At 46.8% G+C, this 22,993-nt stretch overlaps 1 protein-coding gene across 1 annotated transcript; it reads right to left on the bottom strand.

Moving 5' to 3' along the window:
- Nucleotides 1–5,545: 5,545 nt before the first annotated feature.
- LOC116991896 (protein FAM160A1-like) lies at nucleotides 5,546–20,433 on the bottom strand. Its single transcript, XM_033050872.1, has 4 exons — nucleotides 20,040–20,433; nucleotides 9,735–9,830; nucleotides 6,712–6,722; nucleotides 5,546–5,626 (listed from the first exon to the last, which is right to left on the bottom strand). The coding sequence occupies exons 1-4, from the start codon at nucleotides 20,200–20,202 to the stop codon at nucleotides 5,546–5,548; spliced, it is 351 nt and encodes a 116-aa protein (XP_032906763.1). The 5' UTR covers nucleotides 20,203–20,433.
- Between the last annotated feature and the right edge of the window lie 2,560 nt (nucleotides 20,434–22,993).

Here is a 22,993-nt window from a genome sequence, read left to right as displayed (position 1 = left end):
GACACCCACAGAGACAGTGAAACAGTAAGACAAAGAGAGAGACAGAGAGAGAGTCAGGGTGAGAGACAGGGAGAGAGAGAGAGAGAGAGAGGGAGACGGAGAGAGAAAGGCAGACACAGAGACAGAGACAGAGAGAGAGGCAGAGAGAGAGAGACACACAGAGAGTCAGAGAGCGAGTGTGAGAGAGAGAGAACGAGCATCAGATAGTGGGTGTCATAGAGTTGTACAGTACAGAAACAGGCCCTTCAGCCCAACTTGCCCATGCCGACCACGACACTCCACCTACACTAGTCTCACCTGCCCTATTTGGTTCTAAACCGTTCCTCTCCATGTATCTGTCTAAATATTATAGTCATACAGCATGGAATCAGGCCATTCGGCCCACATTGCCCATGCTGACCAAGATTCCCCACCTACACCAGTCCAGCATTGTGTTTAGCTCATGTCCACTAAAACTTTCCTGTCTATGTACTGTACAACTAAATGTCTTTTAAATGTTGTTATAGTACTTGTCTCAACTATCTCCTCTGGCAGCTCATTGTATAAATCCAATACCGCTCTGTGAAAAAGTTGTCCCTCAGGTTCCTATTAAATCTATTCCCTCTCATCTTAAATCGATGTCCTCTGATTTTTGATTCACTTGCTCTGGGTAAAAGACTTGGTCTATTCCCCTCATGATCTTATTCACCTCTATAACATCCCCCCACATCCTCCTGCACTCCAAACAAAAAAGTCCCAGCCTGCCCAATCACCCTAAAGCTCAGTCCCTCAAGTCCTGGCAACTTCTCTGCATCTTTCCAGCTTCACAACATCTTTTCCATAGAACAGTGACTAAAACTGAACACAATACTCCAAATGTAGCCTCACTAACATCTTGTACAACTGTAATATTATATTCCAACTTATATACTCAATACCCTGACTAATGAGGGCCAGTGAACCAAATGCCTTCTTGACCACTTTATCTACCTGTGATACCACTTTCGATGAAATATGTCCCTGCACTGCAATGAAATATGTCCCTTTGAATACATCGAAGTCCCTCACCCTGAGCACAGGATCGCCCCAGGGTTGCGTCCTCAGCCCCCCATTGTACTCCCTGTACACACATGACTGTGTGGCTAGGTTCAGCTCCAACTCAATAATCAAATTTGCTGATGACACTGTGGTGGTGGGCCTGATCTCAGACAATGATGAGAAGGCCTACTGGGAGGAGGTGGCTGATCTGGCACTCTGGTGTCAGGACAACAGCCTCCTCTTGAACATCAAAAAAACTAAGGAGCTGATCGTGGACTTTAGGAGGGCACATCATCCGAGGACGTACACACCATTGAGGATAAATGGGATAATACTGTGGATAGGATCAGCTGTTTTAAATACCTGGGAATCCACATCTCTGAGGGTATGACATGGACATCACACGCCGCAGCACTCGTGAGTAAGGCGAGACAGAGCCTTTACCACCTCAGGCAATTGGGGAAATTCAGAGTGTCTCCGAGGATCCTCCAGTGCTGTGGAAAGCATCTTGTCCGGAAATATCACAATCTGGTTTGGGAATTGCTCTGCCCAGGACAAGAAGGCTCTGCAGAGAGTAGTGCGTTTGGCCGAACGCACTATGGGAACTTCACTCGCCCCCCTGCAGGATCTATACATCAGGAGGTGCAACTCCAGAGCCAATAAAATCATGGGAGACCCCTTCCACCCCTGCAACGGACTGTTCCAGCTGCTACGATCAGGCAAACGCCTCCGTTGCCATGCTGTGAGAACGGAGAGGTTGAGAAGGAGTTTCTTCCCATAGGCCATTAGGACTGTAAACTCCTATCTCACCAGGGACTAACTTTACTGAACCACTCTACTGCTTTTTTTTAAAATTGCTGTTTTTTTCCCTTTTTCCTTCCGCCCACAATATTCAATATGAAAAAGAATATGTGATTCTGTTTGTAGTTTGTTTGGTTGTTTGTTTGTTTGTCTTTTTGCACAAAGTCCACGAGCATTGCCACTTTTCATTTCACTGCACATCTCGTATGTGTATGTGACGAATAAACTTGACTTGACTTGACTTGCATTCCTAGATCCCTCAGCTCTACAACACTCCACAGTCGTGCCATTCACTAAGGTCTTGCGCTGGTTAGATTCCTCTAAAGGCAACACCTCCCACTTACCAGCATTAACCTCCATCAACCATTCCTCAGCCCACTTGCCCAACAGATCCAGTTCTGCTGTAATTGTTGAGAACCATCTTCGCTATCTACAATACCTCCCACTTTAGTGTCATCTGCAAACTTACTAATCACGCCTTGTACATCTCATCCAGAATGTTGAGACCAACCACAACAGTGATGGGCCCAGCACTGAACGCTGAAGCTCACCAATAGACACAGGTCTGCAGTCTGAAAAATAACCTTCCACATCGCCCTCTGCTTCCTTCCACAAAGCCAATTCTCTATCCAGTCATCTAGATCTCCCTGGATCCCACGTGATCCAATCTTCCATAGCAGCCTAACATGTGGAACCCTATCAAATGACTTGCTGAAGTCCAATAGACAATGTCTACACTTTGCCCTCATCGACTCACGTTTGGGCCATATCCCTTTCCTGTCCATCAACCTGTACAAATGTCTTGCAAATGTTGTTATAGTAGCTGTGGGATCTACATGCACCGGCAACTCGTTCCTGTGTGGGTAAAGATGCACCTCAGGCTTGTATTAAATCTTTCCCATCTCAACCTACACCCACGTCCTCTGGTTCTTGATTCCCCTACTCTGGGAATAGACAATAGGTGCAGGAGTAGGCCATTCAGCCCTCCGAGCCAGCACCGCCATTCACTCTGATCATGGCTGATCATCCGCATGCAGTACCCCATTCCTGTCTTCTTACCATATCCTCTGACTCCACTATCATTAAGAGCTCTATCTAACTCTCTCTTGAAAGCATTCAGTGAATTGGCCTCCACTGTGTTCTAAGGCAGAGAACTCCACAGATTCAAAACTCTCTGGGTGAAAAAAGTTTTTTCTCATCTCTGTTCTAAATGGCCTACCCCTTATTCTTAAACTGTGGCCCCAGGTTCTGGACTCCCCCAACATTCGGAACATGTTTCCTGCCTCTAGCGTGTCCAATCCCTTCAGTCTGAAGATTCTCAACCTGAAACGTCACCTATTCCTTTGCTCCATAGATGCTGCCTCACCCGCTGAGATTCGCCAGCATTTTTGTTTACCTTCCAATCCCTTAATAATCTTATATGTTATAAAAATCACTGTGCATTCTCCCTATCTGTTCCCCGCATAACGTTATACTATAAGATTACTCCACAGCAATGATTCAAGTCCTAGCCTGCCCAACTCTGGGTAAAAGAATTGGCGAGGCTTTGGAAATGTCAAGGGATAGGAATCTATGATGTGAACACTGGCAAATGGGATGAGAATGGATAGGTACGTGAAAGTCAGCATGGGGATGGTGGGCCGAAGGGTCTTTTCCTCCACTGTGTGGCTGTATGAGGATGAGACCGAGAGAGCAATGAGAGTGTGAGAAAGAGTATAAAACAAGAGCTCAATATTACGTGAGATCGAAAGGGGAAAGTGGGATAAGAGAAGAGAGTGAACGAGAAAGAGAAGGGACGAATGAACAATGAGGCAAAGAGTAAATTGGAAGGAGACATCGATGAGGGAAATTATGAGATAGAGAAAGAGGGAGAGAGAGGGGGAGAGAGAGGGGGAGAGGGGGAGAGAGAGGGGGGGAGTGAGCGAGATGGAGGGAGAGGGAGAGTGAGCGAGGGAGGGGGAGAGAGAGGGGGAGCGAGAGGGGGAGAGAGAAGGGGAGAGAGAAGCGGAGAGAGAGGGGGCGAGAGAGGGGGAGAGAGAGGGGGAAAGAGAGGGGGAGGGGGAGATGGAGAGAGAGAAGGAGAGGAAGAGGCAGAGGCAGAGGGAGAGGAGAGGAGAGGAGAGGCAGCGCGGAGCAGAGGCAGAGGGAGAGGGAGAGGGAGAGGGAGCGGGAGAGGGAGAGGGAGAGGGAGAGGGAGAGGGAGAGGGAGAGGGAGAGGAGAGGGGAGAGGGAGCGGGAGAGGGAGAGGGAGAGGGAGAGGGAGAGGGAGAGGGAGAGGGAGGAGGGAGAGGGAGAGGGAGAGGGAGAGGAGAGGGAGAGGGAGAGGGAGAGGGAGAGGGAGAGGGAGAGGGAGAGGCGAGGGGAGAGGGAGAGGAGAGGGAGAGGGAGAGGGAGAGGGAGAGGCAGCGGGAGAGGGAGATAATAAAGGTGCAGTGAAATCCGGCCAGAAGGATTACAGAGTGGGAGTGGTGGAGTTTGTCAGGCACTGGATTGTAACAGATCTGAATAGAATGAATGCAGGTTGACAGAAAGCTGGACAACGCCCCTGAGGATGTGGACGAGATACTGTGATATAACCCATAAATGCTGGAAATACCCAGCTGGTCAAACAACACCAGTCAGTCTGTACCTTCCTTATTTGTTGTATGTTTGTATGTGTGAAATGTGTGCTTTTAGTGTTCTTTAGCTTGTTTCATGTGGGGGTGGGGGTTGGGGGAAACTTTTTCTAATCTCTTACCTGGACGGAGATGCGATTTCTTCACGTACCGTATCTCCGTCCACATTGGGGCCTAACATGGAGGAGTTGGCGGCCTTTGCTAGAGACCGACTTCGGGAGCTCCAAGCAGCAAGAGCTACGAACGCCTCGACTCGGCGCTTCGATCGTCCCGACGCAGGGACTTCGACCGCCAGCTGCGGGAGCTTCGATCGCCATGACGGCGATTGGTTCGACAGCTCCGAATGCAGGAGAATACAGAGGAAGATTGGAATTTATTGCCTTCCATCACCGTGAGGAACGTGAAGAATGCAGTTGTGGATGTTTTTGTTAACTTTGATGGCGTTGTGTGTCTTGTTGCTTTGTGTTTAGTGTGGCTGTACGGTGATTCGGATTTCACTGCACCTTAATTGGTCCATGTGACAATAAACTGACCTTGAAACATTAGTGGAAAGAGAAATGCAATGGAATGTTGCAGGTGTGATGAGAATGTGTATTTGTGTGTCTCCCCAATCTTTCACCCACTCTCAGCACTGATGAGTCAGTCAGTGTTGGCCACCAGGTGTCCCTGTACAGAGCCGTGGGGGTCCCACAAAGACAGGCATGTGTGACGGACCATGGCTGAGGGAGGAGTTTAACCTCCATGGACAGAGGGAAAGTTCTCACCTTCATCATCAGTCTGATCATTAGAAGGTTTCTTGCAGGAGGATGCTGAGTCAGCGGTTCCTGGGGCATTTCCAGACGCTCTATCTGAAACAAAAACAGGAGGCGCAAGGAACTGCTGATTTACCAAAGGAAGGCACAACTTCTAGAGTAACTCAATGAGTCAGGCAGCATCTCTGGAAGACATGGTAGGTGACGTCTCTTGTTGGGACTGAAGGAAGGTCCTGAGCCAAATCGTCTCCTGAAATGAGGACATTGATGGTCCCAGTTCCCTGAGATTCTACGGGAAGATGGTCGGGCAGATATGTACCACCTCCCCTCCCGTCCCCCTCAGCACACTGCCCCCAGTGGTCAGCCGGAAATGTCCAGACCAGAGATACTCAGAGGCAACTCCTGAGCCACATGTTGCTCCTGCACCAGCAGCCTGGTGTTCTTTAGGATGCACATTGCACATGTCAGAACTGTCATTGCCCTCGCTCACTGTGTCCATGTCCACTGGCAACAGAGTTAAAACCGAGTGACCATTGGCCTTACTCTCTGCTGCAGTCCTGCTGTGGCCAGCAGTGTGTGTTGACTGGGCAGCTACACAGGGCAGTGATTATCTGTCTCTGTTGCCTCAGGGTGAGTCAGGATCTCACTCTTCACTGAGGGTCGGGGAGGGCCGACTGTCTGAAACTCTTCAATCTTCGGCCCAGCTCACCCATACATTCGTACTCCCCACATTCCTACCCACCCTCCCCCCTCCCCTCCCTCACCCCCTCCCCACGACCCTCCGCCCCCCTGTCCACATCACTCCACCCCCTCTCCACGACCCTCCGCCCCTCTCCCCACCTCCCCACATCCCTCTGCCCCCCTGTCCACGACTCTCCCCCCCTCCCCACAGCCCTCCACCTGCTCCCCACCACCCCACACCCAAGTCCCCACACTACTCTTTTTGCCGTAAAGCCCAACCTCCATTCTCCCTGAGCTCCGCTCCAGCCAACAGCTCCCACGTCCTCCCACCCCCCTCCTCACCCCCACTCCTAACACCCTCACCCCTCCCCCACTATCTCATCCTCCCACATTCACGAACCCACTATTCCCTAACACCATCTTCCCCGCTCCCTCCCCACCCCCATCCTTCCCCCCACTCATAAATCCCATCACCCTCCCCCCCACTCTCATCCCCTCCTCCCTCCTTCTCCCCAGCCCCCCCCACTATCGACCCCTCCATCCCCCCCCTCCTCCCCCCTCCCACCGCCACTCAACACCCCCCTCCCGCCACTCCCAACCGCCTTCTCCCCCCACTCCCTCCGCCTTGGAGGTTTGGGGGAAGAACCTGTTCCAACAATCCCCACATCGACACCTGAGCTTGTATCTGGTACTCGTGCGGTGGACAAATCCTGCCGGGGTTTGGGTGTTGTTTCCTGGGGTTCGGCTGTTTCCTGGGGTTCAGCTGTTTCCTGGGGTTCGAGTGTTTCCTGGGGTTCAGTTGTTTCCTGGGGTTCGAGTGTTTCCTGGGCTTCCTCAGCTGATACGGAGGCTGGATCTGTAATAAAGTGTGGACAGACAGTGGGTGTAGTGTGGAAATAATCCAGCAGCTCTGCGGGATGGGAGCAGAGGGAAGTGCACGGTCCAGCCCTCTCCTGCACCGTGTATCCTGACACCCCAGTACATCCCACTCTACAGTGGAGTGACCGTTACTGCCTCCCAGCTCCTCCACCCCACACACATTGGGACCCGTCCCTGCGTCACTCCGCTCTGCTCCCCACTCCCTCTGCTCCTCACCCCCGTCATTCCAGTCGTCACTCAATACTCTCCGTCCGTCTCTCTGCCCTCATTCCCCTCCGCTCGCCCCTCCCTGCCCTCTCACCTCCTCCTCGACCCTGCCTCTCCCTCATCCACTCTTTCCCTCTCTCTCACCCACACCTCTCCCACACCCTCTGTCCCACTCCACCCTCTCCCTGCTTCCCCTTCACTCGCAGGCTCACTCGGTCTCAGGGGACGGGAGGGAACGGCCTGGGGAGGAGAGATCCCTGGCGGAGGGGATAGGGGACGGCTTAGGTTGGGGTTCAAGGGGTGGTCTTGGTCCCAGGGGAGGGGGGAGGAGGGAGGACAAGACTCGGTCATTGGGGAGGGGTTGTGGGTCAGTTTGGGTCCCATAAGTGGGGGGGGGGGGGTTATAGGGGTAATCTCGGTCCCAGGGAGGGGGTCCCAGGCTTGGTCCCAGGGGGCACAGTGAGGGACACTGCTGGTCAGTGGGAGATATCACGGTGTATCTCAGTCCACAGATGATCGTCCCAGCCAAGTTATTGATACTGACTGTGACTCACCGGGGCCCAAGCACTGAGCCCTCTTGTACCCACACGTCACTGCTGCCAACCTGAGAATGATCTGCTTATTCCCACCCGTTGCTCTCTGTCCAAAAGCCAATTCACAATCCATGTCAGTGTGTGAACAATTCCATGTGCTCTGACCTTGTTGACAAGCCTCTTGTGCAGGAACGTACTAAATACTTTCTGAAAATCCCCCACAGCCCAGCCACTGGTTCCCTCATCTGTTCTACTGGACGTGTCCTCAATGTGCTCCAGGGACAACAGTGTCTCTGCTCAATCCTCAGATTATTTCACCACATGTCTGTTACTCCAGTAATACCCCACTGATCCAGCACGCTCGGTACAATGGTGGTGCCAGCCTTTCAAGAGTCTCGGACCGTATTCCTTTAACACTCTTACACATCACACAACGGAATCATCCATTTTTTATTTTATTTTTTTATTTTTTTTTAATTTGTTTATAGGGACAGTGCATATTAATGAAAATGTTGCATGTAAATATGCGAGATTGTAGCCAATCAGTAGCTAATTTCCGTCTCTAGTCCCAGGCAAAGGTAGGTGAAGTGTCTTGCCCAAGGACACAACGACAGTACACACTCCAAGCAGGATTCGAACCGCCACCTTCAGGTTGCCAGCCGAACACTTAGCCCATTGTGCCATCTGTCGTCCATTTTCACTGAACCCGACTGGTTTAATGTGAAGGACACAAAGTGCTGGAGTAACTCAGTGGGTCAGGCAGTAGTTCTGGGGAACATAGATAGGTGACGTTTAAGGACAACCCCAAGAGAGATTATAAATAGATAATGAGGAAAAGGGTACCTAGAGAGAGAGTGGGACCCTCAGGAATCAAAGCGGTCAACTCTGTGTAGAGCCACAGGAGATGGGCAAGGTCGTCAACGAGTATTTCTCTTCTGTATTTACCGAGGAGAAAGACAGGAAGATGGAGGAAAACTTGGAGCAGTCAATGGAAGTGTCTTGAGACCAGTCAGTGTTATGGTCCAAGTGATGCTGAAGGTACTATCGTGTATGAAGATAGACAAATCTCCAGGGCCTGATCAGATATATCCGAGGAAATTGTGGGAAAGCAGAGAGGAAATTGCGTCAGCCCTGGTTAATATTTACGAGTAGTCTTTAAATACAGGAGAGGTGCCGGAAGACTGGATGGTGGCAAATGTTGTGACTAAAAAGGTCTATGAGGGCAGAGCTATAGATGTTGTATGAATGTAATCCAGTAAAGCATTCGACAAGTATCCTCATGGTAGGCTGCTCTGGAACGTGAGATGGAATGGAATCCAAGGAGAGATAGCTGAATGGATAGAAGATTGGCTTCATGGAAGGAAGCAGAGGGTGATGGTGGAAGGTTACTTCACGGACTGGAGGCCTGTGACTAGTGGTGTGCCTCAGGGTTCGGTGCTGGTCCCGTTACTGTTTGTCATCTATATCAATGATTATGATGAGAACATACATGGCAAGATTAGCAAGTTTGCTGATGATACAAAAGTGGGTGGTTTTACCGATAGTAAAGATCGTTGTGAAAAATTGCAGCAGGATCTTGATCGATTGGGCAGGTGGGCTGAGGTGGATGGAATTTAATATAGAAATGAGAGATGTTAAATTTTGGGAAGTCAAACATGAGCAGGACCTACACAGTGAATGGTAGTGCTCTATGGAGTGTTGTGGAGCAGTGGGATCCAGGAGTGTAGGTGCATAGTTCCCTGAAAGTGGAGTTACAGGTAAATCTGGTGGTCAAATACGCTTATAGCACATTGGCCTTTATCAGCCAGAGTATCGAGTAAATAAGTTGGGAGGTCATGTTGCAGTTGTTTACGATGATGGTAATGCCACAATTAGAGTATTGCGTTTAGTTCTGGACATCGTGTTATAGGAAAGATGTTGTCAAACTGGAAAAGGTAGAGCGAAGGTTTACAAGGATGTTGCCAGGGCTAGAGAGTCTGAGCTCTTGGCAGAGGTTGAGTAGACTGGAACGCTATTATTTGGAGCACAGGAGAGTAAGTGGTAGGGACCATCCCAACATTTAAGAAACAGTTAGATAGGTACATGGACAGGACAGGTTTGGAGGGATATGGACCAAATGCTGGCAGGTGGGGTTAGCGTGGCTGGAACATGTTGGCCGGTGTGGGTGAGTTGATTCCACACTGTATCACTCTATGTCCCCATGGCAGGGTTAATGAGGACAAGTGAAAATGTGTGAGAGCGTTTGGTACCTGAGGATGTGTCTCCCACTGGGATAGAAGCCGGTTCCTGGACGGATTCTCCAGTCGATGATCCCTGGGTCTGTTCCACTGTGGACATCTGGGGATCTGGAATAAAGGAACAGAGACACGGGAGTGTGGCAACACTACAACAGGTCATCAGACAGTCAGCGGAGTTTGGGAATTGGAGGACTGGCTCTGTGGAGAGAGCAGCATCATCCAGTCACCTTTCACCCACTCTCTTTCTGAAATGTCTGTCACTCCACGTCACTCCCCTCAGTCCGAGTCGGGGTGAATTTCAGGGACTGGTCACATTCACAGATTATCGAACATGGAAACAGGCCCTTCAGCCCAACTCAACCATGCCGCCACATCTCAGCTAGTTCCATTTGCCCACAAATTGGCCCAAATTCCTCTAAACCTTTCCTGTCCATGTACATGTCAAAATGGCTTGTAAATGTTATTAGACCTGCCTCAACTAACTGCTCTGAAAAATGTAGAAACAAAGACTGCAGATGCTGGTCAGTATAGGAATGGGAAGGTCAGTATAGGAATGGGAGGAGGAGTTAAGGTGTTTAGCAACCGGGAGATCTCATTGTCCTTGGCGGACTGTACAGAGGTATCCAGGAGGTGTTTTCTCTGGGTTGTCGAGGCTAAGTATGGATCAGGCAGCAGTATATAAAATTATGCAGCAATGATGGGGTAGCCATTTAGAACTTTTCCCCCAGGGTGGAAATGTCAAAGATTAGAAGGCACAGCTTTAAGATGCAAGGTGCAAACTTCAACAGATGTGGGGGGCAAGTCTTTTACACAGAGTGGTGGGGGCCTGGAACGTGCTGCCAGAAGTGGTGATGGAGGCTGATACGATAGTGGATATTACGTTTTTTGGTTGGGAATGTTTGTTTGCAGGAAACGTAGGGATATGGATCACGTGCAGGCAAAGGTTTAAATTGGCATCATGTTCGGCACGGACTATGTGGGGCGATGGGCCTGTTCCTGTAATGTCCTGTTTAGTTTAGTTTGGAGATACAGCGTGGAAACAAGGCCCTTCAGCCCACCCAGTCCGCACTGACCAGTGATCCCCGCACACCAACACTAAACTACACACTATACTACACACCAGGGACAATTTACAATTATACCAAGTCAATTAACCTACAAACTTGCATGTCTTTCAAGTGTGGGAGGAAACCAAAGCACCCAGAGAAAACCCATGCAGGTCACGGGGAGAAAGTACAAACTCCGTACAGACAGCACCCATAGTCAGGATCAAACCCGGGTCTCTGGCGCTGTAAGCCAGCAACTCTACCGCTGCGCCACCGTGCTGCCTTTTTCTATGTTCCATGCTCCCCACCACTGATACCTGAGCTTGCAGACCCTGATGGGTCACGAGTTAAACCCGGACCAGAGTCCCCAGCCCCTCCTCCCCGGGGTTCCAGAGTTGTGTCCAACGGTGGATCTGGAAGAAGAGAGAGGAGGAGGGACAGGGTGGGTAAAAGAGTAAAAACACATTGAACAGCTGATCAGGAGGGAAGTCGGCTGCAGAGACCAAGATTCACCATTCCGTGCTGACAGCAACATACAACAAATCTCACAGGTCCCACATCTCATCTGGAACATTACACATTCCTCCAACACGCTCCACGCCACGCTTCCTTGTTCCTCCTCGACTCTCCTACAGAGCTCTATCCCTGGATCCTGACTAAATCCATCCTTTTCCCGACTCACTCACAACCCCTTGCCCAATCCACGCACACGCTCACTCGCTTCACCATTCAGCCCCCGCCCCCGAGTGTCAGTCAGTCACCAAAATACATTCTCCACAAGCTCTCGACTGACTTTCCCCCTAATCCCGCAATCTCCAGTCACCCATTCACTCATTAGGGCAGCACAAGGGACAGCGGTAGAGTTGCTGCCTCACTGCACCAGAGACCCGAGTTAAGTAAGTTAAGGGCCTGTCCCACGAGCATGCGACCTGCATGCGGCAAGCGCGACCAAACCGGAAGCGGGGGCCGCGCGGAGGTCGAGTGATCCCCGTAGATGGTCGGTCGCACCAGCATGCGCCTGCATGCTGCAAGCGCGATCAAACCGGAAGCGCGGGCCGCGCGGAGGTCGAGTGAGTGACGTGACATTCGAGCGAAGTCCGCGGGAAGTTCGCGTATGACGTGTGGCGTCAAGACGCTGCGCATGCCCGTCAAGGCGGTGCGTAAGACGTCGAGGCGGCTGCGGGCCGGCAGGCAGTTGCCGCGCGGAATCTTTGAACACGGTCAGTTTTTCGGAGTCCCGAGGGATGTCGGGACCAGGCCCGCACAACTCCATACGGCTCCGGCGATCGAAGTGGGACCGGCCCCACGAGGCCATATGGCTCAAGTTAGGTTGCGCTTGCCGCATGGAGTCGCATGCTCGTGGGACAGGCCCTTAAGTTTATTGGCAAAGTATTCATATACAAGTAATTTGCCTTGGTGCACCGCCCACAAGTAACAATGACCACACAGTGACAGTTTCGAATGACTCAGAAAATACTAACCATTAATAATAATAAAACATTAATGATAAAACACCATTGATCAAGCATGTGAACCAACAAAATACCAGATCAAAGGGAGGCTACATATTTTTGGCTGTTGAGTAGAGCAACTACTCGTGGATAAAAACTGTTTTATGTCTGGCTGTGGTAGCTTTGACAATCCGGAGTCACCTTCCAGAGGAAAGTGATTCAAAGAGTTTGAGGCCAGGATGAGAGGGGTCAGAGATGATCTTGCCCGCTCGCTTCTTGGCCCTTGCAGTGTACAGTTCATCAATGGAGGGAAGGTTGCAGTCAACAACCTTTGCTGATCGGACGGGTCGCTGCAGCCTGCAGATGTCGTGCTTGGTGGCTGAGCCGAACCAGACCATGATGGAGAAGGTGAGAACAGACTCTATGATGACCATGTAGAATTGGACCATAATTGCCTGTGGCAGATTGTGCTTCCTCAGCTGCCGTATGAAGTACATCCTATGTTGTGCCTTTTGAGTCGACGGTAGCCCCCCATTAAAAGACCTTGGAGATGATGGTTCCCAGGAACTTAAATGACTCCACAGATGTGACTGTGGTGTTGTTGATGGTGAGTGGGGTGAGGAGAGGGGGAGGTCTCCTAAAGTCTACAATCAGTTCCACTCTTTTTTTTTTTTTTTAATTTATTTATTAGAAGTAGACATATTATACAATGTAATTACATATTATAGTAGAAAAAAAAACTTTTCATATACATCAGTCATACATTATTAAAATTTTCCATTATCAATTACTTCTGCTTCTAGTATTTTTATTTTTTATAGAAAGCGAGAAAAAGAGAGGGTAGAAAGTTACAAATAAAAGAGGAAGCAAAAAAAAAAAAAAAAAAAAAAAAAAAAAAAAAAACACAACAGAAAAACAAGGAAGGTGGAATGGGTTACCTGTGATACATCAATGGAGATAGGTTCGTAGGTTATAAAGTATAGAGTATAGTTTTTCATCTGTTCCTGAGTTCAAGTTTCAGCTGGGTCCTCGTGCTGTGCCAGTCTATCCCTTCAGATAGTTAATGAATGGAGCCCAAATTTTATGGAAAAGATCTTGTTTGTCCATTAAGACAAGTCTAATTCTTTCTAAGTATAGGGTCTCCGACATTTCCGTAATCCACATTTTGATTGTGGGGGTTGTAGGGCCTTTCCAAAATTTTAATATTAATTTTTTTCCGGTTATTATACTGTAATTGAGGAAGTTTCTTTGGTTTGTTGTGAGTGTTAAGCTTTGTTCTGATATTCCAAGTATTATTAATTTTGTGTCTGGGTCCAGTTTTGTATTAATAACTTTTGAAGTTATTTCAAAAATATCTGTCCAGAAATGTTTAAGTTTTATACAGTTTGCAAAAGTATGTGTTAAATTAGCCTCTAAATGTAGACATTTATCACAAATAGGAGAGATTTGTGGGAAAATTCTATTTAGTTTTATTTTAGAGAAGTGTAGTCTATGTAAGACCTTGAATTGTATTAAAATATGTCTGGCATTTAATGAACATTGATGTATTTGTTGTAAACTTTCGTCCCACATATCTTTCGTGATAGGATGACCTATTTCAATTTCCCATTTGTATCTATGTAGTTCGGTCGGTGGTACCTCGTTATTTAGTAGGGTGTTATAAATATAAGCTATTAGTTTTTCAGTATTAGGATGCTTGTTCAGACACTCATCAAGAATTTCTGATTCCCTATTCTTGTAAACTTGTGTATTAGATTTAACATAATCTCTAATTTGTAGATATCTGAAAAAATTATTTGAGTGCAGTCCATAATTCAGTTGTAACTCTTGAAATGAAAGAAAAGTACCTTTCCCATAAAGATGTCCTATATTTTTGATTCCATGATTTTTCCATTGTGTGAAACCTTTGTCCATAAAGGATGATTTGAACAAAGGATTATTTACAATGGGAAGGCAGAGTGGTATATTATTCAATTTTAAATCTTTTTTTATTTGTTTCCAAATTCGTATTCCACTATGTATTATGGGGTTTTCTTTATAGGTTTTTTTGTGCTGTTTTGTGGGGGCAAATATGATCGGTCCAATTTCAAAAGGTAGACAGTCTTCCTTTTCCATCATTAGCCAATCTGGTTGTTGGTCCATTTCTTCCAGCCAAAAATTCATGTTTTTAATATGGACTGCCCAAAAATAAAATAAGAAATTTGGCAAAGCCAGACCTCCATTTATCTTTGATTTACATAAGTGTTTTTTACTTATTCTATGATTCTTATAATCCCAGACAAAACTTGTAACAATGGAGTCGACTTTTGTGAAAAAAGTTTTTGGGATATATATCGGAATTAATTGAAGTAGGTACAGTAGTTGCGGTAAAAAAAATCATTTTTATAGCATTAATTCTCCCAAGCATTGAAATGGGGAGTGTTTTCCAGTATTGAATATTCTTATGTAGTTTATTCAGTAAGGGTGGGAAATTTAGTTTAAATAAAGAGGTATATGTCTTAGTTACCCAGATTCCTAAGTATTTAAATTTATCTTTAACTATTTTAAAAGGGGATTGTTGTATTGTATGTAAATTAAATTTTGTTATTGGCATGATTTCGCTTTTATTCCAATTGATTCTATATCCCGAAAACTGACCAAATTGAGTTATTAGATTTAATAGGTTTGGAATACTAGTTTCTAATTTTGTAATATATATTAGTATATCATCTGCATATAAGGAGATTTTATTCCTTGTGTCTCTAGTATTGTATCCAAATATTCCTGGATGGTTTCTAACGCTTTCTGCTAGGGGTTCAATTGCAAGAGCAAATAATAGTGGGGATAGTGAACATCCTTGTCTACAGCCTCTAGAGAGATTAAATTTAGTTGATAACATTTTGTTTGTTAATATTCTAGCTGTTGGGTTAGAATATAACAATTTAACCCATGTACAGTACTTCTCTCCTAGTTGAAATTTTTCCATCACCGAAAATAAATATGGCCATTCTACCTGGTCAAATGCTTTTTCAGCATCTAACGAGATAATTGCTAGCTCTGCGTTGGGGATTCTATTGGAGTATATAATATTAAATAATCTTCTCAGATTAAAAAATGAATACCGTTTGGGGATAAACCCTGTTTGGTCAGGATGTATTAATTTACTGATCACTAAGCTCAATCTATTAGATAGAATCTTAGTTAATATTTTCTGATCAGTATTTAAGAGGGCTATAGCTCTGTATGAACCTGGGTCTTCAAGATCCTTGTCCGTTTTTGGTATAAGTATGATTGTTGATTCATTTAGAGTTTCTGGGAGTTTCTGTTGAGTATAAGCATATTTGTACATTGTCTGTAGGCGTGGGGAAAGCAAGTCATAAATTTTTTTATAAAATTCCGAATTTAGTCCATCGGGTCCTGCCGACTTTCCATTTTTTAAGGACTTTATTGATTCTTCAATGTCTTTTATCGTAATTTCAGCCCCTAGCAATTCTCTCTCTTTCTGATCTAGACCCGTAAACTTACAATTCTGTAAAAATGTTTCCATTCCCGTTGATTGTTCTGTTATTTTAGATGAATACAATTTTTGATAGTATTGTAGAAATCTATCATTAATATCTTTAGGCAATGTTAATGTTTCTCCCTTATCTGTTCTAATTTTGTATATTGTTTTTTCCCCGTCCAATTTGCGAAGTTGACGCGCTAATAGTTTTTGTGGTTTGTCACCAAATTCAAAATTTAATTGTTTTGTATGTTGATAAAGTTTTATAACTTGGTCTGAATAAATCTTGTTTAATTTATATTTCAATACTGCAATTTTATTGTGTTTTATCGTGGATGGTGCTGCTGCATTTTCTGTGTCTAATTGCTTTATTTCCATTTCCAGTTTCTTTTGTTTGGCCCTATTCTCTTTATTAAAAAATGATTGGGAAGAAATTAATGCTCCTCGTACAAATGCTTTAAATGTTTCCCAAAGAAGCGAGGCAGAGATTTCAGGGCTATCGTTAGCCTCAAAAAACATTTTAATCTGTTTTACTAGATATTCATTACATGACTTATCTTTTAAGATTTGGGGATTAAATCTCCATTGTGACTGTGTCTCTGCCATTCCGTTTACTTTGATCATAAATGTTAATGGGGCATGGTCTGAGATTATGATGTTGTGATATTGTGAGTTATAGGTGAATGGGATAAGTTTTGAATCTACCAAAAAATAGTCTATCCTTGAGTAAGTTTTATGTACTGGTGAGTAAAATGAATATTCTCGGCCCGATGGATTTTCAATTCTCCAGACGTCCTTAATATTAGTGGTATTAATGTATGAATTTAAAAATTCACTTGATCGAGATTTTAGTTTTCTTTGAGTTGATGATCTGTCCAAACAAGCATCCAATGTACAATTTAAATCTCCACCAATTATTAAGTTTTGTTGTGTACCTTCCGGGATATTGTTAAGAATTCTCTTAAAAAACAGAGGGCTATCAAAATTTGGTCCATACACATTGAGGAGAGTCACCTTTTTTAAGTATAACTCCCCTATTATTATAATATATCTGCCTTCAATGTCTTCTATCGTTGATATATGTTTAAAGGGTATACCTTTACGAATTAATATTGCCACACCTCTTGATTTATGTGAGAATGAAGAATGGTACGCTTTAGCAATCCATTTTGCTTTCAGTCTATGTTGTGCTTCCTTTTTAAGATGTGTCTCCTGGAGAAATATTATATCTGTTTTCAATGATTTTAAATGTGCTAACACTTTGCCTCTCTTGATAGGTTCATTAATTCCCTTAACATTCCAACTACAGAATTTAATTCCCTCACCCCCAATTTTTATATTCATGTCTTGCATCTTGTGATTAAGTGGTAGAGCAGATGATTCAGCACACTCAACCCTACCTTATACTTGAACTTCAGGTAGATGAATTTTAGGTCACGTCTGTTTTCCATCCGAACGTATCTCCTTAAATAAAATATGCAATTCCATTCCATATACAAAATATAATGTGATATAAGATAAAAAAGGTGATAGCTAATAGGGTTAGTAAAGTGTGGAAAGTAAGAAAGAAAAGCAACTACAACTACAATTAGTGCAGTTAGTGATAGCCACCCTAATGTGGCTAAGCATCTATGGACTTCCGTAGCTTTTGGTTTATAAAAATACTAGCTCCGTGCTTTCCTTAAAAGGAAAGTTTCCAATTCGATGCATACAATTTGTGGGGGGGGAAAGAAATATTGATTATATTCCATTAATGGTATAATTAATAGTCTCAAATTGAGATATTAGTTTTGTATAATCTAAACATTTATCAAAGAATAATCAAAAACGAAAACATCAGGGCAAGGGCCATCAGACATTTCTCATTATAAAATACCTGAATCATACTTTACTTATATTTCATACTTTTAATTAATTCTTAAATAATCGAAATAATCTTGTTATCATTAGTTAGTGTTAGTTAATATTCTTGATTATTAATAGTTGTTAGAGGTTAGAGGTTAGTACTAGAATGTTAGTTTTATATATATCCGTTGTAGGAAATATACCCAATTCTTATTGCGAATTTTAGGCAACTCTTAAATATAATAGTTTAAAGTTTAGAGTTCCATATCTTCTCTGCGAGATAGCAGTGTCCGGGTAGGTGTTAAGAGTTGAATATTTTTCAATCTTCGATCTTGTCCTCGACGTTCTTGGCAAATTCAAATGCTTCCGTGTGCTTGATGAAGAAGTATTCCTTCTTCTCGTAACTGACTCTCAGTGTTGCGGGGTATAACAGTCCATATCTCAGATTCTTTATGTTCTTCAGTATTCTTCTTGTTTCTGTGAACAACGCTCTTTTCTTAGCAACTTCCACGGGGTAATCTCTGAATACGCTAATCTTGTCTCCTTCATATACAAGATTTCTGCTTTTACCAATTTTCCTCATCATGTCATCCAATACATGGTCATATTGGACCTTTACTATCATTATTCTTGGTCGGTCGCCCACCTTTGGGCGACCCACTCTGTGCGCTCGGGCAAGTAATGGCGCCTGATCCAGGTTCAAAATAGTTTTCAGTACTTCTGCAGCAAATTCACGGGGGTCACGAGTCCCCTCTCTGCCTTCCTGGATGCCCACGATTCTTAAATTCTGACGCCTCTGTCGTCCCTCCAAGTCTGTACATTTTTCAGTTATTTGATACAATAACTTTGATAGGCGTTGGTTCTCAGTGATGAGTTTTTTTGTAGTTGCGGTGCTTGTCTCAGCAAGTTCCTCAAGTTATTTTACAATCTTGTAGTGTTGGTTTAATGTCAGGAGAATAGGTTCAAGTTTAGAATCAAATCTGGATTCCATCTTATTCAGTTTTTCATTTACTTCTTCAACATTTTGGGTCATATCTCTTTCCATATCTAATTTCCAGTCTTCAAGGACTTCGTGTACCATCTCTGAAACTTCTTCTTTAATTTGGTCTTTCATTTCTTTTTTAAAAGATGCTAGATCCTCTTTAAAGTCCTGTCTAAGATTTTTAAGTTCCTCCTTAAGGAACGTTTTTAATTCTTCCATCTCAGTCTTTTTCTTCTTCTTTGAGATGTCTTCTCGGGATGCTGTTAAACCTGAGGCCGAGGCTTCAGTTGGGCCTACCTCTTTAGTCTTGCCGTTTTTTGCCTTGTGGGGGGGAGTATGTTGAGTCGACATACTGCCGGTGTCGCGCGCCTGATGACGTCACGGGCTTAGTTCAAAACAATCGGTCCCGGGTTCTGCAGGTAGGATCTGTCTTTTCCTCCCGTTTTTTCGGATTTTTCACGGAGCTAGTTGGCGCGAGTCTCTCCTACTCCATAGCGCCACCGGAAGTCCCAGTTCCACTCTTTTAAGAGCATTGAGCTCTAGATTGTTGCGACGGCACCAGGACACCAGCTGTGACAATACCCGTCTGTAGGCAGATTCCTCCCCATCCTGGATCAGTCCAATCAGGGATGTGTCGTCTGCAAACTTGAGAAGCTTGACAGAGGTGTCTGCGGATCCTGACTATGTTAGATCTATGTCTAGACTATGTCTGTTGATCCTGACTATGGTTGATGCCTGTGTGGAGTTTGCACGTTCTCCATGTCACCACGTGGGTTTTCGCCGGGTTCTCCGGTGTCCTCTCACACTCCAAAGACATACAGGTTTTTAGGTTAATTGGCTTTGGTATCAATTGTAAATGTCCCCAGTGTACAGAATAGTGCAAGTGTACGGGGACCGCTGGTCAGCGCGGAATCAGTGTGATAGGACGAAGGGCCTGTTCCCGTGCTAGGCCTGCCCTTCTCTTCCACTATACTGACATTTCTACTTGCCCTCCTTCCCTCTGTCCCACCTCCACCCTTCCCTGGGATCCGCTCCCACCAATGGATTCCTGGCACATCTTCCCTGACCCTCCTGCCACCTCCACCGCAATTCCAGACCTCCCTCTCCCCCCTCCACACTACCGAGCACCAACCTTCCAGAACTCCCCCTCCCCACTCCCATCTACCCTCACTCCAGACATCCGCCTCGCCTTTTCCCAGCCTCACTCCATCCCCCAATTCCAAGCCTCCTCCCACAAACCCCCTGCTCCTGATCCCTCTCCCCCACTCCACATCCCCTTCCCCCCCACTGCACACCTCCTGTCCATTACAGACCCCCTCCCCCAACTCCACACGCCCTCCGCCCACTCACCCCAGACCCCCTCCTCCTCTCTCTCTCTCTCTCCAGATTTCCTCACCCCACACCCCATCTCCTCCATCTCCTCGATGCCAATATTCCTCAAGTCACCCTCCCCTGCCCTTTTCCCGCCAGCATCGACGTTTGCGGTCAGAAAAATAATCTCTCCATCAAAACCTGAGCTTGTATCTGGTTCTGGGACGGTGAACACATCCTCCTGGGGTTCAGCTGTTGTTTCCTGGGGTTCGGCTGTTTCCTGGGCTTCCTCAGTTAGAACGGAGGCTGGATCTGTAATAAAGTGTGGACAGACAGTGGGTGTAGTGTGGAAATAATCCAGCATCTCTGCGGGATGGGAGCAGAGGGAAGTGCACGGCCGTCACCAGTCTCTGGTGACACCAATGGTCCAGCCCTCTCCTGCACCGTGTATCCTGACACCCCCAGTACATCCCACACACAGTGGAGTGACCGTTACTGCCTCCCAGCTCCTCCATCCACACATTGGGACCCGTCCCTGAGTCACTCCGCTCTGCTCCCCACTCCCTCTGCTCCTCAACCCCATCATTCCCGTCGTCACTCAATACTCTCCGTCCGTCTCTCCGCCCTCATTCCCCTCCGCTCGCCCCTCCCTGCCCTCTCACCTCCTCCGCGACCCTGCCTCTCCCTCACCCACCCTTTCCCTCTCTCTCACCCACGTACCTCTCCCACCCCCTCTGTCCCACTCCACCCTCTCTGTGCTTCCCCCTTGCCCGCCGGCTCACTCGGTCGCAGGGGAGGGGAGGGGACGGGTCGGTCCTGGGGCGAGTGAGGGAAGGGAGGGAGGAGGATATAGGGAACAGCTTAGGTTGGGGTTCCAGGGGTGGTCTTGGTCCCGGGGGGGGGGGAAGGGATGCGAAGACTCGGTCATTGGGGAGGGGTTATAGGGGATATCTCAGTCCCAGTGGGCACAGTGAGGAACACTGCTGGTCAGTAGGAGATATCACGGGGTATCTCAGTCCACAGATGATCGTCCCAGTCAAGTTATTGCTACAGACTGTGACTCGCTGGGCCCCAAGCACTGAGCCCTCTTGAAACACATCACTGCTGCCAACCTGGATCTGGAAGAAGAGAGAGGAGCGACATGGAGGGTAAAAGAGTAAAAACACATTGTGCAGCTGATCAGGAGGGAAGTCGGCTGCAGAGACCAAGAATCACCAGTCCATGCTGACAGCAACACACACCAAATCTCACAGGTCCCACATCCCACCTGGAACATTACACACTCCTCCAACACGCTCCACGCCACGCTTCCTTGTTCCTCCTTGGCTCTCCTACAGAGCTCTATCCCTAGATCCTGACTAAATCCATCCTTTTCCTGACTCACTCACACCTCTCGCCCAATCCGGACACACGCTCACTCGCTTCACCATTCAGCCCCCGCCACCGAGTGTCAGTCAGTCACCAAAATACATTCTCCACAAGCTCTCCACTGACTTTCCCCCTCATCCCGCAATCTCCAGTCACCCATTCACTTCTTAGGGCAGCACAAGGGGCAGCGGTAGTTGCTGCCTCATTGTGCCAGAGACGCGAGTTAGATCCTGACTATGGCTGCTGTCTGTGTGGAGTTTACACGTTCTCCATGTGACCACGTGGGTGTTCCCTGGGTTCATTGGTTTTGGTATAAATTGTAATTGTTCCCAGTGTACCGGATAGTGTATTACAGACCCCCTCCCCCGTCCGTTCCCCCTCATCCTCCGGCTCACTCAGTCTTGGGGGAGAGGAGGGGACGGGTCAGTCCTGGGGCGAGTGACGGGAGGGAACAGCCTGGTCTCGGGGAGGGGAGGTCCCTGGGGGAGGGGATAGGGGACGGCTCAGGTTGGGGTTCGAGGGGTGGTCTTGGTCCCAGGAGGGGACGGGAGGTGAAGACACGGTCATTGGGGAGGGGTTGTGGATCAGTGGTGTCTCTTGAGAGGGGGGCAGTATTGAGGATATAACCATATAACAATTACAGCACGGAAACAGGCCATCTCGACCCCTCTAGTCCGTGCCGAACACATAATCTCCCCTAGTCCCATATACCTGCGCTCAGACCATAACCCTCCATTCCTTTCCCATCCATATAACTATCCAATTTATTTTTAAATGATAAAAACGAACCTGCCTCCACCACCTTAACTGGAAGCTATCTCGGTCCCAGGGGGCACAGTGATGGTCAGTGGGAGATATCACGGTGTATCTCAGTCCACAGATGACCATTCCAGCCAAATTATTGATACAGACTGTGACTCACCGGGGCCCAAGCACTGAGCCCTCTTGTACCCACACGTCACTGCTGCCAACCTGAGAATGATCTGCTTATTCCCACCTTTTGCTCTCTGTCCAAAAGCCAATTCTCAATCCATGGCAGTGTGTGAACAATTCCATGTGCTCCGACCTTGTTGACAAGCCTCTTGTGCAGGAACGTACTAAATACTTTCTGAAAATCCCCCACAGCCCAGCCACTGGTTCCCTCATCTGTTCTACTGGACGTGTCCTTAATGTGCTCCAGGGACAACAGTGTCTCTGCTCAATCCTCAGATTATTTCACCACATGTCTGTTACTCCAGTAATACCCCACTGATCCAGCACGCTCGGTACAATGGTGGTGCCAGACTTTCAAGAGTCTCGCACCGTATTCCTTTAACACTCTTACACATCACACAACGGAATCATCCATTTCCACTGAACCCGACTGGTTTAATGTGAAGGACACAAAGTGCTGGAGTAACACAGTGGGTCAGGCAATAGTTCTGGGGAACATAGATAGGTGACGTTTCAGGTCGGGTGCCTTCCTCAGACCAATTGCAGGATGGGGAAAAGCTGGAAGAGAGGGGAAGCAGCACAAAGCTTGGCAGGTAATAGGTGGACATGGGTGAGAGGGGTTTTTGGTGGGTAGATGGTTGGATCAATGGCCGGAGAATAAAGCATGAAGGTGTGAGACAGGAAGGTTGAAGTGTTGCAAGTTGTGGAGACAGAGGGAGTGAGGTGAGAAATAGGTGTGAGTTTAGGAGGGGCTCAGAGAGGAAAGAAGAGGGGGGGGGGGTTTGTTGCAGGTTGCTTCAAAGTGGGAAATTCACTGCTGATAAAGCTGGGATGTAAGCGACACAAACGGGCCA

The sequence above is a fragment of the Amblyraja radiata genome, chromosome 35 (genome assembly GCF_010909765.2).
Source record: "Amblyraja radiata isolate CabotCenter1 chromosome 35, sAmbRad1.1.pri, whole genome shotgun sequence".
In the NCBI taxonomy this organism is placed as follows: domain Eukaryota; kingdom Metazoa; phylum Chordata; class Chondrichthyes; order Rajiformes; family Rajidae; genus Amblyraja; species Amblyraja radiata.
This window is presented reverse-complemented; position numbering and strand designations above follow the sequence as displayed.